We start from the raw sequence: 16,150 nt of genomic DNA, 5'->3' as shown, positions 1-16,150 counted from the left end.
GGCTTTGTCGTTCAAGAACAGCTCACCCGGCCTGGCCCTCTGCCGGTCACAGCACGTCCCTTGACGAAGGCAGGCAGGCAGGCGGGAGGGATCCTTGCGGCACGTATCTCGAACAAAGGTAGGCTTGAAGATATGCGCGTCTCTGTAGCCCGACACGGCTGTCCCTCACAGCGCGATTAATATAACGGTGAAGGAACTGCGCTCCAACGCGAGTCGAAAGAATTGACGCGACCAAAGACGGAATTCGTCTGAGTTGCTTTATTGAAACAAAACAGCTCAGGTATTCTGACAAGCCCGTTTATCGGGCAGCAATATATATACACATTTATGTCGGGAAGTTTGCCCGGCAAAAGCTATACCAGGCATGCCCGGGTGTCAAGGGCGAGCCTTGGAAAGGCGAGTCTGGACCTGCCCGGGCGTGTTTGGCTGCGGCCTGGCAAGTCGAGGCTGGGCGTGCCCGGGCGCTCTGGGCGAGCCCTGGAAAGGCGATAGCGGGCATGCCCGGACGCTCTGGGCGAGCCCTGAAAAGGCGATAGCGGGCATGCCCGGATGCTCTGGGCGAGCCCTGGAAAGGCAAGAGCGGGCATGCCCGGGAAAGACGAGACCGGGCGTGCCCGGGAGGTTCGGGCGTGCCCGGGAACAGTGAGTCCGGGCATGCCCGGGAGAGGCGCGTCTGGCCGTGTTCTGGCCGGTGCAAGGCGATTGTGTGCATCCAGCGGTAACCGCTACAACGGCGCGCTTTCGCTCTCGCAACTCAATTCAGGATCTGACTTAAGCTCAATTCAACAGAGGACCCCGGCTCATAACTTGGTTCAGCGCACCTTTCCTCAGAACTTGTTCAACACCGCGCACTCTCAGTACTCTCAACTCTTGACTTGGTTCAGCGCACCTCTCCTCAGAACTTGTTCAACACCGCGCACTCTCAGAACTCTCAACTCTTGACTTGGTTCAGCACACCTCTCCTCAGAACTGAGGTGGGGGCTTTGGGCACAGGGTTATATTGCCATACCCTGGCCTGCCTCGAATGTTCCAAACCACGCCTTTTGCCGCAGTGCTAAGCCACTCCCCCTGATTGGCGGCTCGTGCTTACCGGTCACTCCCCACTCCTTCTGTCCCGCCTTCCTTTGGCCTGGATCGATTTGTCAGGCCGGCCTCGTGGTAATTTGCGCCAAAAACCAAAGCATCGAGGCGGCATAAAGCATTGGAAGGAGACATAACTCTCATTATTCTACTCAACGCAAAACTACACATAGGCAAGATCTGTGGGAAGGATCTGTGGGATCTGTGGGAAGGCGAGGAATTGGGGGGAGGAGGCATGGGAAGGGGGGTGGGGGGTATAAAACACATGGACACTGCTAGGACTTCCAGGAAAGAAGTCGGTATTTCAAAAGAGTGGATCTGGGGTGAATTAACGGGGGTAGAAAAGATCAAGGTTTTGGATGGGGCAAGATAAGAGATGGTGGTGAACAGCTGTTTTAAAGACCTGGAGGGAGGAGTGGGATTAAATAGAGTGAGGGAGTTTGTTCCAGAGGCGGGAGAAAAGAGGAATGAAAGAGTGAAGGTGAGCAGAGAGTCTTGATTTTGGCAGTTTCACCATAAGAGGGTTGCTGGCAGATCTTGTGCAACCTGAGCGAATATTTGGGGGACAGAGCACAGACAGAGCTGGGGGAGCAAGGCCGGAGAGGAGTTGGTTGAAGACAGAAAGACCACTAACCTGCCTGCGGTAAGAGAGAGAAAGGCCCTCGGAGGTAGCTTCATCAGAGGAGATTCCAATGATTCTGAAAGCTTTGGTTTCAACAGCGTGAAGCCGAGCTCGGTGTGAGGCAGGAGCACCGGCCCATAGGGGAGAACAGTATTCCATTAAGCTGCGGATGAAAGCCTTGTATGTGGTGAGGAGCTCCGAAGTGCCCAGAAAGGACTTTGCACGATGGAGGATGCCCACATTGCCCAGTCGTCGACTGGCTTTGGAGGACACCTTGGAAATGTGGTTTTCCCAGGAAAGATCATGGCAGATAGTGAGACCCAAAAGCTTGAGCGACAGAACTTCTTGGAGAGGATTGTTCAGAGAGTAGATGGGAGGCTTTTCCAGTCGGTCTTTTCGGAGAGACATGGTAAGAGTGTGAGATTTGTCAGATTGAAAGACATGTTCCACTTGTTTGCCCAGTCTGTGATTTTGTCCAGGTCTGCAGAGAGTGAGGAGGCTGCAGACTGCCGATCTGAGGGATGAGGAATGGAGCGGCAGAGAGGGGAGTCATCAGCAACGAGATAGAGAGGATTTTCCAGAGTCGGAGAGATCATTGATTTGATTTTTGAGATGAGATGATGAGATTGAGAGCTTTTTTTTTTACCATATCTCTACTAAGGTATGTCCTATTGGAACGAAATTTCCCTCACTCGATGGCCTGAAGCAAGGCGCATTTACACTTAAGATACTTCCTCACCGGGTTAAAGGTTAAGGTCAAATGGTGGTTTGAAAAAAAACAAAAACGTTTTTGTTGTCGCTCAATTCTGCCCATCTGAAAGACTGTTTGGCCTACCAAGATATTCCTGCATCATAATAGTGGAGCTGTATGAAGTTTTACACCTGATATTTGTTTCGTGTCCTTGACTTAAATTTTCTGGATTTTCACCTAATTACGAAAAAAACACATTTTTGATTATAACTTTAATAATTTTCCTCCGATTTTCATGATGTTGAGTTTTATGGATGGATTGTCGATGGGGACACATTTTATTACTTTGTTATCGCAGATATCAAGTCACGATTGAAAATGGGTTTGAAGAGGAAGTTTCATCCTTGCTATGTTTACATTATTCTTACAAAATTGATGTAAAGAAGTGGAATTTAAATTTCGTTTTTTTTGAAGCTTCATTGCTCTTTTTCCACTCTGCCCCCCCCCCCCTTCCCCTTTCCTAACCTCATTCCTGCCTCCTCTTACCTGCCACCAGGTTTCTTATCCTCAAGATCCTGAACCATCTCACAGCATGAGTGGGAAGAATTTGAAGTACCGCCAAAATATGGGTAGAGGACGCTGTTCCACATCGAGGGTCCAGAGCTTACAGGAACATCAGCATAGAAGGCGCCGTGGGAAAGGCAAAAGTAGGAATCTCAAATGCGAGCCCTGTATTTTGCTACCCAGCTCAAAAGCTACCTTTCCTTCTCCCCGATTGAATAAACTGAGCACGAGAGAAGTTATTTGTCCAAGTCTGCCTCTATTTTGTCCCTCATCCCTGCTGTTTGTGTGTCCTCCTCCCTCCCCTCGCTCTCCCCCACCCCTCCCCCCACTCCCCATCTACTGTTCCTGTTGTTCTCTTGCCTCCTGATCCGTTCCAAGTTCAAGCTCCACCACGAGCCTCGACGTCGTAAACAAAAAGGCAAACAAATGAGATTAAATTATTTTGTTGCTGAACTTCATTCAGTTAGAACCTAAGAAGAAGCAAAAGTGCAAGCGGTTTTCATCTTTTTTTTAAACACACAAAAGAAGGTCAAACATCATGGATTAGGAGGGCACTGAAAGTAATCATTGACAACTGTAAATCTGTAATCTTATGATTTGTGAAATAAAACACCCCATTTTGTAATTTCACAAGCCACAACAATCCAAAACTCCCCCAATTTTGTAATTGTATAAACCACAACAATCTAAACGCCTCCCCCCACCCCCCATGTTTGTAATGGCACAATCCACGACCATCCAAAATTCACCCCCCCTCCCCCGCACAATTTTGTAATGGTACCATCCACAACATCCCCCATTTTTGTAATGGTACAATCCACAGCAATCCAAAAGTCCCCCCATTTTTGTAATAGTACAATCCACAACGATCCAAAACACCCCCCATTTTTGTAATGGTACAATCCACAGCAATCCAAAATTCCCCCCATATTTGTTCTGGTACAAACCACAACAATCCAAAACTCCACCATTTTGGAATGGTACAAACCACAACCATCCCAAACTCCACCCATTTTTGTAATGGTACAATCCACAACAATCCAAAACTCCCCCAACTTTGGAATTGTACAAACCACAACAATCCAAAACTCCACCATTTTGGAATGGTACAAGCCACAACTATCCCAAACTCCCCCCCCCCCCCCCCCATTTTGTAATTGTACAAACCACAACAATCCAAAACTCCCCCAACTTTGGAATTGTACAAACTAAAACAATCCAAAACTCCCCCAACTTTGTAATTGTACAAACCACAACAATCTAGACCCCTCCCCTCCCCCCATGTTTTTAATGGTACAATCCACAACCATCCAAACCCACAACCATCCAAAACTCCCCCAACTTTGGAATTGTACAAACCAAAACAATCCAAAACTCCCCCAACTTTGTAATTGTACAAACCACAACAATCTAGACCCCTCCCCTCCCTCCATGTTTTTAATGGTACAATCCACAAAAATCCAAATCCCCCCCCCCCCCCCCCATTTTGTAATTGTACAAACCACAACAATCCAAAACTCCCCCAACTTTGTAATTGTACAAACCACAACAATCTAGACCCCTCCCCCCCCCCCCCATTTTTTAAATGGTACAATCCACAATAATCCAAAACGCCCCTAATTTTTGTTATGGCACAATCTACCACAATAGTTCGAAAACTCCCCCCATTTTTGTAATGGTACAATCCGCAAAAATCTAAAGCTCACGCCAATTTGTTAGATTGCAATTTGCAATCCATGGTTTGAATTGGGTAAAGGGTAACGTGCGTCAACTTAATGGAAGTGAAAATTAAGAAAATGCACAAATACAGGGTCGTATGTGTCTATTTATTATGAATGCAAAAAGATATGGTTTATTGATCTTCTCTGTCTTCCCCCACCCCGTTGCCATGTGCCACGCACTATATATATGGATATGCGATGTGGTTGGAACTTTGTTTACCCACCTGCGTATTTTAAACTCCTCGTTTGCTAAAACGTTTCACTTTAGTTGTGAATCTTCTTCCCAACAGATCGATGTAGGCCTACCCATTGGAGAGAGCATATTAAAGTCAGGAGGTCAGCACGGATCTTTCACCGCCTGAAAAGGCGAAACACTTCGCAGTCCGACAGCAGCAGCAGCAGCAGCAGCAGCAGCGATGACGAAGCTCCAGAAAGGACACCAAAGCAACGACAACGTGGTGGGTACTCAACATTATAGAAAGCGTGGTACTGTACTGTATGTACTTTATCGTATTCCAGCTTCTCAGAACACCTCAAAGTCACTGATGGCTGTTTTCTTGGTGAAGTCTCGAACCTTCCATTCGAAGTGTGCAAAGGTGCTTCCTGATTTGGGAATGTTTTGAAAAATTATTTCTGCCAACGAAGTCGCCGGAGGCATTATGTTTTTGGTATATCCGTGCGTACGTCCGTGCGTCCGTGCGTGCGTGCGTCCGTCTGTGATGGGTTTGCTTCACCGCGATAACTTGAGAAAGGGCTGAATGGATTCAAGTCAAACTTGGTACAAGTTTGTATCGTGATGTAATAATGTGGACGGGTGCACATCACGTGGGCGACATCGTTTTAATGGCGCTTTTATTTACAGGAAAAGGCTGACGGTTTGAATCCAAACCCAGCCATGAACCGTCATCCCACAGGTGTTCCACAGGCAGGATAATTTATCAATACGTGTGCCGTCCCTCGAATGGATGTGAAACTGGCGACCCGCCCTTCCGACATTCATTGGTGGATGATATAAAGATGCCAGGGTGTCCTTCGTAGAGCGCAGGCGAGCTATCGCCGGGACCCTGGACAAATTCTAAATTAAATTGATATATGTGGGAATCGAACCCCAGGTCCTCTGGGAAACCGTACCAGTGCTCTGCCATCTGAGCGACCTGGGTGACCCTGACCAAGCATGCAATTATCCCCACACGTGATTGCCGCTCTCTTTCCGGCAATGCTTCCGGGGCACTCACTGCCAACCATAGCCATTGGTGCTCCTCTAAGAGGATTTTTTATTTTTTGTATACAAGATCGAGAAGAGCCAACATTAATCACACAGAAAGACAAACCGACACATAAAACATATAACATGGGGAGCGGTAGACAAGATGTGGAGAGAGGGGGAAGGACACAAACACAACATTTGAGAGCAGGGACATCGAGAGATCTGTGGGAGGGAGAGGGCTATGGGGGGGGGGGGGGAGGAGGCATGGGAAGGGGGGTGGGAGAGGTATAAAACATATGGACCCTGCAAGGACATCCAGGAAAGAAGTTGGAATTTCACACAAAGTGGATCTGGGGTGAATTAGCGGGGGAAGAAAAGATCAAGGTTTTGGATGGGGGAAGATAAGAGATGGTGGTGAACAGCTGTTTAAAAGACCTGGAGGGAGGAGTGCGATTGAAGGGAGTGTGGGAGTTTGTTCCAGAGGCGGGAGAAAAGAGGAATGAAAGAGTGAAGGTGAGCAGACAGCCTAGATTTCGGCAGTTTAACCATCGGAGGGTTGCTGGCAGATCTTGTGCGACCTGTAGGAATATTTGGGGGACAAAGCACAGAGAGAGCTGGGGGAGCAAGGCCGGAGAGGAGTCAGTAGAAGACAAAGACCACCAACCTGTCTGCGGTGAGTAAATGAAAGGCCCTCGGAGGTAGCTTCATCGCGGGAGATTCCAATGATTCTGAAAGCTTTGGTTTCAACAGCGTGAAGCCGAGCTAGGAGTGAGGCAGGAGCACCGCCCCAAAGGGGAGAGCAGTATTCCATTGAGCTGCAGATGAAAGCCTTGTATGTGGTGAGGAGCTCAGGTGTGCCAAGGAAGGACTTCGCACGACGGAGGATGCCCAGTCGGCGACTGGCTTTGGAGGCCAGCTTGGAAATGTGGTTTTCCCAGGAAAGATCATGGCAGATAGTGAGACCCAAAAGCTTGAGCGACAGAACTTCTTGGAGAGGATTGTTGAGAAAGTGGATGGGAGGGTTGTCCAGTCGGTCTTTTCGGAGAGACATAGTAAGAGTGTGAGATTTGTCAGGATTGAAAGACGTGTTCTACTTGTTTGACCAGCCTGTGATTTTGTCCAGGTCTGCAGAGAGTGAGGAGGCTGCAGACTGCCGATCTGAGGGATGAGGAATGGGGCGGCAGAGAGTGGAGTCATCAGCAAAGAGATAGAGAGGATTTTCCAGAGAGTCGGAGAGATCATTGATAAAGACCAGAAATAGCACAGGGCCCAGAACACTGCCTTGGGGAACTCCAGCCTGAACAGGAAGAGGAGATGAGAGAAACCCATTCAGGGCCACACATTGACTACGACCAGAGAGGAAGTCCGCCAGCCATGCGTGGAGATTTCCATGGATACCAAAGGAGGAGAGTTTGGTGAGCAGAGCGGAGTGCCAGACCGTATCGAAGGCACGTGATATGTCAAGGGACACAGCTCTAATTTCCTGTTTGGCATTGAGGACCTCCATCCATTGTTGAGACAGCAGAAGCAGCATGTCCAGAGTAGAGTGACCTGGTATGAAACCAAATTGATGATCGGAGATCAAGCCATTGGAGTGGAGGAAGGATTTGATATCCGAATTTTAATAATAAAGGATTCACCTTTACTATAGACTGCTGTTCTGATGCAGTGCCAGTTGTAGGTGTTGTATCTTGGAGCGAGCAGTCCTTTAAATGTGGATCTAAACCCGGCTATCCCATCAACATTTGGCTTGCGGTTGTTAAAGATCCCACAGCTATTTTGAAAAGAGGAGGTCTTTGGGATTAGTTGTACTGTTTTATTATTTTTGTTTGCAGTGTCAAGACTCGTGGTAGACGTGGATCAGGTAGCAACAGGGCGAAAGGAACAGCAGAAAGAGAAGGGGTAAATGCCACCAGCAGGGCCGAGGGACAAAATAGACGGAGACGGACAGCAAGGGATGCGGGTAGCGATGACGGGTAGGGGAGAATGAAGAGTGTGGACAAGATGGCTACAGAAGGGATCATCAGCAATACCTGCAGTAAGTTGGTCAAGATGCTACGGTGTGGGGATGGCACAGACATGGTCACCTGAACGGCCTCCACTTTGTCCAGTTTCCTTGTACAGTGTTTCCTTGTAAAAATAAGACTATAGACAACTTGAGGAGAGGCTCTACAGAAAGGTACAGCAGTTTGTCTCGAATCATCACTTTGTCAACGGTCATCAAATAATCGCCCTCAACACAGTTCGGTTTTTAAAATATCTTGTGCATTTAAACATAAGACGTGGAATCCTTTTGCAATTCCCATCAGACAAACAGACAAAACATCAAATGTAAGATGATGTCTAAAAGTCATCTCTTCTGGTGAAACTGCCAAAATCAAGACTCTCTGCTCACCTTCACCCCTTCATTCCTCTTTTCTTCCGCCTCTGGAACAAACTCCCTCACTCCCTTCAATCCCACTCTTCCCTTTCTTCCCAAATTCCTTCTCAAATTTCTTCTCTTTCAAAATTTCTTCCCAAATGTAAGATGATGTCTAAAAGTCTTCTCTTCTGGTTAAACTGCCAAAATCAAGACTCTCTGCTCACCTTCACTTTTTCATTCCTCTTTTCTCCCGCCTCTGGAACAAACTCCCTCACTCTCTTCAATCCCACTCCACCCTCCACGTCTTTAAAACAGTTGTTCACCACCATCTCGTATCTTCCCCCATCCAAAACCTTGATCTTTTCTACCCCCGCTAATTCACCCCAGATCCACTTTTTTGGAATACCGACTTCTTTCCTTGAAGTCCTCGCAGTGTCAATGTGTTTTTACCTCTCCCACCTCCCCCATTCCCTTCCCACGCCTCCCCCCCCCCCCCCAAGCCCTCTCCCTCCCACAGATCTCCCGATGTCCTTGTTCTCCACTGTTGTACTTGTGTGTTTCCCCCTCTCTCCCCATCTTGTCTCCCGCTCCCTTTATTCCATCTTATGTGTCAGTTTGTTTTTATGTGACTAAAGTTAGCTCTTACATGAGCCTCGATCTTGTGAACAAAAAAACAAAAACAAATGAGGCCTTGTCGACATGCTTAAAAAGGAATTGATGCAATGTCCGCACACTAAGCCGGTGGCGTTGATTTGGCCGGAAGTCCTAACATTGGAGTTTTATTATTGTAGACGTGTGTGCTCCTCCGTCTGCAGTTGAACTTGAAGTGCTCTCCATCGAGTTCCTACGAATCGAGAACGGCAGGGCCCATCACACCGATGAATACGAAGGTCCGGACGGCGTAGTGAGGCGAGGGCAGCCATTCGATCTGCGGTTACTGCTTAACCGACCTTTCGAAAAGGCCAACGACTCGCTGTCTATCCAACTGACCGTAGGTGAGAAAAAACGAAACGCTTGTGCTGGTACGCAAGCCATATTCCCAGGTTGGTGATAGTTGTTATAACGAGCACTACCTGCAATAGGTGGAGAGTGCTGGGTGAGGAAAATGCACTGGCATGAGGAGCTAAATGGCCTCCTGTGTTTAATTTCCTTACACAAGTCCCAAAGTCAATGTTTTGAGGTCACGGGTCACACATACCTCCTCCCAATTCTCAATTTGTAAGAAAAACATTTCTATCTGTCACAACCTAAAGCCCTATAGGCACAACCTAAAGCCCTATAGTCACAACCTAAAGCCCTATAGTCACAACCTAAAGCCCTATAGTCACAACCTAAAGCCCTATAGTCACAACCTAAAGCCCTATAGTCACAACCTAAAGCCCTATAGTCACAACCTAAAGCCCTATAGTCACAACCTAAAGCCCTATAGTCACAACCTAAAGCCCTATAGTCACAACCTAAAGCCCTATAGTCACAACCTAAAGCCCTATAGTCACAACCTAAAGCCCTATAGTCACAACCTAAAGCCCTATAGTCACAACCTAAAGCCCTATAGTCACAACCTAAAGCCCTATGGTCACAACCTAAAGCCCTATGGTCACAACCTAAAGCCCGAGAGTCACAACTATTTTGTGTAATTAATCCCGAGACATATTCAGCCCCATCTGCAATTCATTTGAATCCTATTGTCTGATCATTTTCAACGTCTGTAATTCTTTCTTTACCTTTTCCTCATTTCAGGGGAAACACCACAGATGAACAAAGGTACAGAGATACACCTTCACCTCTCACCCACACTACCTTCTGGCAAGTGGGGAGCTTGCGTGAAGGCCATGAATGATCGCCATCTTACCCTGAGCATCTCATCACCACCGGACTGTGTGATTGGCCGTTACGAGTTGGATTGTCCAAAGCATTGCCTGACTGGAGAGGACGGACCAGTGGCGAAAACGCATTTTTACATCTTGTTCAACCCGTGGTGCATTGGTAAGGTGACTTGCTTATTTATTAACTCACCTGTAACGTAGTTCCGGGAAGCTTTTGGGACAGTGCGTAAACTTCTTCTCTGACACTTGCAACTCTCCGAAACCTCTGATGGGATTGTGGCCAAACTTGGCTAAAATATTTTTTGTTGTGTTCTAACTCAAGTTTGTTCACGGCATTAAAAGAATCTTTTTTTTTTTTTATCGGGCCCTGAGGGGTCTACAGGGGTGGAGGGGGGAGGGGGGGTTGCCCCCCTAAATAGGTATTTTTTTTCTTCTCAGAAACTCTTCATAAGATTCTGATGAAACTTGACTATCACGATCCATTCTTCACCCATGATGTACCAACATTTTTTTTTTTTGTATACAAGATCGAGGCTCGTGTAAGAGCTAACATTAATCACAAAAAAAAACCAACAACAAACGGACACAAAACATACCAAAAAGGGAGCGGGAGACAAGATGGGGAGAGAGAGAGAGGGAAGCACACAAGTACAACAGCAGAGAGCAGGTACATCGGGAGATCTGTGGGAGGGAGAAGGCTTGGGGGGAGGTGGCATGGGAGGGTAGGAAAGTATAAAACATCTGAAATATCTGAAATTTGGGAGGCGGGAGATTCCGAATGATTCAAATTCTGAAATTTGGTCGTGGCATTAAAAAAAAATCGAGGTCTTAGGTGGTCTATGGGGGGTTGCCCCCCAAAATAGGTATTTTCTTTCTTCTCAGAAACTACACGCACAATTTCGATGAAACTTGATCAAAGCCTTCATCACCCATGATGTGCCAACGTTTGTTCGCGGCATTAAAAAATCAGGGGCTAAGGCGGTCTATGGGGAGGGAGGGGGTTGCCCCCAAAAATATATTTGGAGAAACTACGCATAAAATTCCAATGAAACTTGATATGAAGATAACAACAAACAACACACAAACAATAACAAATCCTGTCTACAGCTGCCCGGTCGACAGGCTAAAGGTAGAAAGTATCTGGTTAACAAATTATGCAAGATTACTTGCTATGTGACGATTACTAGATGTGATCCATTACTATTACATGACCCATTACTATGTGACCCATTACTATGTCACCCATTACTATGTCACCCATTACTATGTCACCCATTACTATGTCACCCATTACTATGTCACCCATTACTATGTCACCCATTACTATGTCACCCATTACTATGTCACCCATTACTATGTCACCCATTACTATGTCACCCATTACTATGTCACCCATTACTATGTCACCCATTACTATGTCACCCATTACTATGTCACCCATTACTATGTCACCCATTACTATGTCACCCATTACTATGTCACCCATTACTTTGTCACCCATTACTTTGTCACCCATTACTTTGTCACCCATTACTTTGTCACCCATTACTTTGTCACCCATTACTTTGTCACCCATTACTTTGTCACCCATTACTTTGTCACCCATTACTATGTCACCCATTCAACCTTTAAATGTGGGCTGCTCAAGTTTGATGTAGCAACAACTCATGCAAGAAAGTAGAAGAGCTTCAGTAACTTGCAAGAAGGTGGTTGGGGTTAGGGTTCACTGTGGGTCAGGGTGTGTTAGGGTTCACTGTGGGTCAGGGTGTGTTAGGGTTCACTGTGGGTCAGGGTGTGTTAGGGTCCACTGTGGGTCAGGGTGTGTTAGGGTCCACTGTGGGCCAGGGTGTGTTAGGGATCACTGTGGGTCAGGGTGTTTTAGGGTCCACTGTGGGTCAGGGTGTGTTAGGGTCCACTGTGGGTCAGGGTGTGTTAGGGTCCACTGTGGGCCAGGGTGTGTTAGGGTCCACTGTGGGTCAGGGTATGTTAGGGTCCACTGTGGGTCAGGGTATGTTAGGGTCCACTGCGGGCCAGGGTGTGATAGGGTCCACTGTGGGTCAGGTTGTGAATGGGTCCACTGTGGGTCAGGGTGTGTTAGAGTTCACTGTGGGTCAGGTTGTGTTAGGGTCCACTGTGGGTCAGGGTGTGTTTGGGTTCACTGTGGGTCAGGGTGTGTTAGGGTTCACTGTGGGTCAGGGTGTGTTAGGGTCCACTGTGGGTCAGGGTGTGTTAGGGTCCACTGTGGGTCAGGGTGTGTTAGGGTCCACTGTGGGTCAGGGTGTGTTAGGGTCCACTGTGGGTCAGGGTGTGTTTGGGTCCACTGTGGGTCAGGGTGTGTTACGGTTCACTGTGGGTCAGGATGTGTTACGGTTCACTGTGGGTCAGTGTGTGTTTGGGTTCACTGTGGGTCAGGGTGTGTTACGGTTCACTGTGGGTCAGGATGTGTTACGGTCCACTGTGGGTCAGGGTGTGTTAGGATCCACTGTGGGTCAGGGTGTGTTTGGGTTCACTGTGGGTCAGGGTGTGTTACGGTCCACTGTGGGTCAGGGTGTGTTACGGATCACTGTGGGTCATGTTCACTGTGAGTCATGTTCACTGTGGGTTAGGGTTTACCTTGGGTCAGGGTGTGTTAATGGGTTTGCATATATTCAGGTCACCCTTCAACACAGGTTCCACACCGAGTAACGCTCCTGCAATGGGATAACATTTGCAGAAATCCTCCTGCAGAAAACACCAACTCCAGTCACAACCAGGTCATGGCGGATCACGTCCGCAGATACTGTACGTGTTACATGTTCTATAACAAAACCAAATCTTCTTTTTTGTATGCAGCAAATGGCTGCAGGTAGCATAATTTACTTGTGACACAGCTGTGCCATTGATGCAGTGCCTCCTGTAGGTTTGAGCAGGAATTTTTAATTTGTTCAGGGTGGATCTTTAACGTCCACCAAAGAATGCTGCCAGATTGGAGATGGGACACCTGTCATGATGACGGTGCTGATATCAATGCATCACTCTGCAAGTTAAATACCAGGATGACGGTCTGCATTCAAACCCAGGCTAGACAGCTTAGAGGTGTGTGCGCGCATACCTCCAGAGTAAACCAAACGACAGAAACTTTCAGCGCTGGACATGATGTGTCCACTTCCACTGAAGCAAGACACTGGGAGCAAAAGGCATTATCGGCTTTGTCGGCATGTCAGACACACCTTCATCCTTCAAGCTCCGCATTGTGCAGAACTTTGTTTATAAAAATGCCACAAACTTCTCACATCTCCCATGTCCATCCTAATCCTCGGGAACATTTGTGGAATGTTTTGGATCAACACTGAGTCTATACACACGCATGCTTTTCTCAACCGCACAAGATCTGCCTGCAACCGTCTTATGGTCAAACTGCCAAAATCAAGACTTTCTGCTCACCTTCACTCCTTCATTCCTCTTTTCTCCCGCCTCTGGAACAAACTCCCTCACTCTCTTCAATCCCACTCCACCCTCCAGGTCTTTAAAACAGCTGTTCACCACCATCTCTTATCGTCCCCCATCGAAAACCTTGATCTTTTCTACCCCCGCTAATTTCGGTCCCCTTGCATTTTATACTTCTCCCACCCCCCCCCCTTCCCACGCCTCCTGCCCCCAAGCCCTCTCCCTCCCACACTTCTCCCTGCTCTCAAATGTTGTGGTTGTGTGCTTCCCCTTCTCTCCCTATCTTGTCTTCCGCTCCCTCTTTTTGTATATTTTGTTTGGTTGATTTGTTTGTGAAATAAATGTTAGCTCTTTCACGAGCCTCGATTCAGTATACAAAAAAAAAAAAAAAAAAAAAAAAAAAACATCTATGTACTATAACAATGGGTATATAATTATTAGGATCATCTTTTGCATTATTAGGATCATCTTTTAATGCATCATTGGGATCATCTGTTACCACATTATTAGGATCATCTTTTAATGCATTATTAGGATCATCTTTTCATGCATTATAAGGATCATCATCAGGATCGTGGTTTTACACATTATTAGTATCATCTTTTCATGCATTATTAGGATCATCATTAGGATCGTGGGTTTACACATTATTAGTATCATCATTTAATGCATTATTAGGATCATCATTAGGATCCTTTTTCATGCATTATTGGGATCATCATCAGGATCATGATTTTACACATTATTAGTATCATCGTTTAATGCATTATTAGGATCATCATTAGGATCGTGGGTTTACACATTATTAGGATCATTTTAATGCATTATTAGGATCATCATTAGGATCGTGATTTTACACATTATTAGTATCATCTTTTAATGCATTATTAGGATCATCATCAGAATCGTGATTTTACACATTATTAGTATCATCGTTTAATGCATTATTAGGATCGTGGGTTTACACATTATTAGGATCATCTTTTAATGCATTATTAGGATCATCATCAGGATCGTGACTTTACGCATTATTATTATCATCTTTTAATGCATTATTAGGATCATCATTAGGATCATTTTAATGCATTATTAGGATCATCATTAGGATCGTGATTTTACACATTATTAGTATCATCTTTTAATGCATTATGAGGATCATCATTCGGATCGTGGTTTTACGCATTATTAGGATTATCATTAGGATCGTGGTTTTATGCACTAATAGATTAGGATAAACTTTTAACTTTTCTGATCTGCCATTGTCGCCTTTTCTTGATGTTAACGGGTCGGTCCTATATGCCATGAAAACACCAATATCAATTTTATTTCCATTGGTGGCTGCAATGATTGATACAAATCATTATTGGAGATCTCGCGAGATTTTTGTCTGCGAGGGCACAGTTTTTCGAAGCTGCGCACTCTCCACGCTGGAAGTTAAGTAATTGTTCACAATTGTATTTTTGTCGAAACTGTATTTATCTTTCGGTGTGTGTACCTATGGTATGTCCTGAGGAAGATTCTCGGTGTTAATCTTTCATACCTGTATAGAAAATCGTCGGTTATTTTGTGACGCGTTTTTGCGGCCTAATACTTTGTTTCCTACCTTGAGGCTTTGTTTCTCTCAGCGGGCGATTGTGGTCCATTTACTTTCGTTCTCAGTTTTCCCAGTCCTTTCACCCCATACTTCCTTGTTTAAAATCTAAACAAAAAATTTTTTTTTTCCTTCTGTTCTTACTCGTTGTTCTTATTCATTTTTTTGTTGTTCTTATTCGTTCTTCGACCACGTGTTTCACCGCCATTTCCCCAGATAGTTTTCACTGTTCAATTTTAAAATGTTTAAACTTTCCCCTGAAGTACTGTATTCTGTCGTATATTATAACACCTTTTTCTTCTTCTTCTTTAAAAGGGTGCTTTCAACTTGCTCACCAAATCTATTCATTCCAAAACAAAATTCCATCTCTTACAGTTCCTCTTTCATACATTCCCTAAACTCCCCTGCCTCAACTCCCAAACCCCTTCCCCTCTCCAGCGTCCTGAAACGTATCTTTGACTCGAAGGTCACAAGAAACTCATTTTGCAATAAATGTTCATTTCCCATTAATCGTACACTTTCTAAAATCCAATCTCACCCCTCCCCTCCAAATCTTCCCCATCACCCATCCCTTTCAAATCTCCCCCCTTGCCCTCCCCTCCAAATCGTCCCCATCACCCATCCCTTTCAAATCTCCCCCCCTTGCCCCTTCCCTCCTAAATTCCCCCCTAACCCCTACCCTCATAAACACCCCCCTCGCTCCTCCCCTTCAAATCTCCCCACCCTCATTTTGTCTCCATTTCCCCCCTCTCACCCCTTCTCTTCAAAGCGTCCTCCCCGCTTATTCCCCCTTCCAACTCTCACCTCTATCTCCCCCAACCTTCTGCCTCACTCTTCCCCCTCCTCAAATAACACCTCACTGTCCCTCACCCAATCACCATCAAACCTTTTGTCTGCCCCATCCTTCCCTTTCTCCGAGCTATTCTGACATCTCTGTCACACTTTCAACAGCTCTCCCTACCTCTTCCTCCTCTACCACATCTTACCCTCCTCCCCTCCCCCCTCTGTTCTGTATCCGATGCTCCCCCTTCCTCTTCATTAACGGTATGGACCTCAAACA

General features: G+C 46.2%; 1 protein-coding gene across 1 annotated transcript in view; it reads left to right on the top strand.

Moving 5' to 3' along the window:
- Positions 1–16,150, top strand: part of LOC137426553 (protein-glutamine gamma-glutamyltransferase K) — a 124,524-nt gene that overhangs the window by 65,296 nt on the left and 43,078 nt on the right. The window contains exons 4-7 of the mRNA XM_078779316.1: positions 2,950–3,100; positions 4,969–5,136; positions 9,063–9,242; positions 9,988–10,233. Coding sequence (XP_078635442.1) covers positions 2,986–3,100; positions 4,969–5,136; positions 9,063–9,242; positions 9,988–10,233 — 709 coding nt within the window. The 5' untranslated portion in view covers positions 2,950–2,985. The remainder of the gene's footprint in view (positions 1–2,949; positions 3,101–4,968; positions 5,137–9,062; positions 9,243–9,987; positions 10,234–16,150) is intronic.

The sequence above is a fragment of the Myxine glutinosa genome, chromosome 5, assembly GCF_964187855.1.
Source record: "Myxine glutinosa chromosome 5, kmMyxGlut1.1, whole genome shotgun sequence".
In the NCBI taxonomy this organism is placed as follows: domain Eukaryota; kingdom Metazoa; phylum Chordata; class Myxini; order Myxiniformes; family Myxinidae; genus Myxine; species Myxine glutinosa.
Note: the sequence above shows the minus strand (reverse complement) of the source record. Positions and strands in the feature narration are given on the sequence as shown.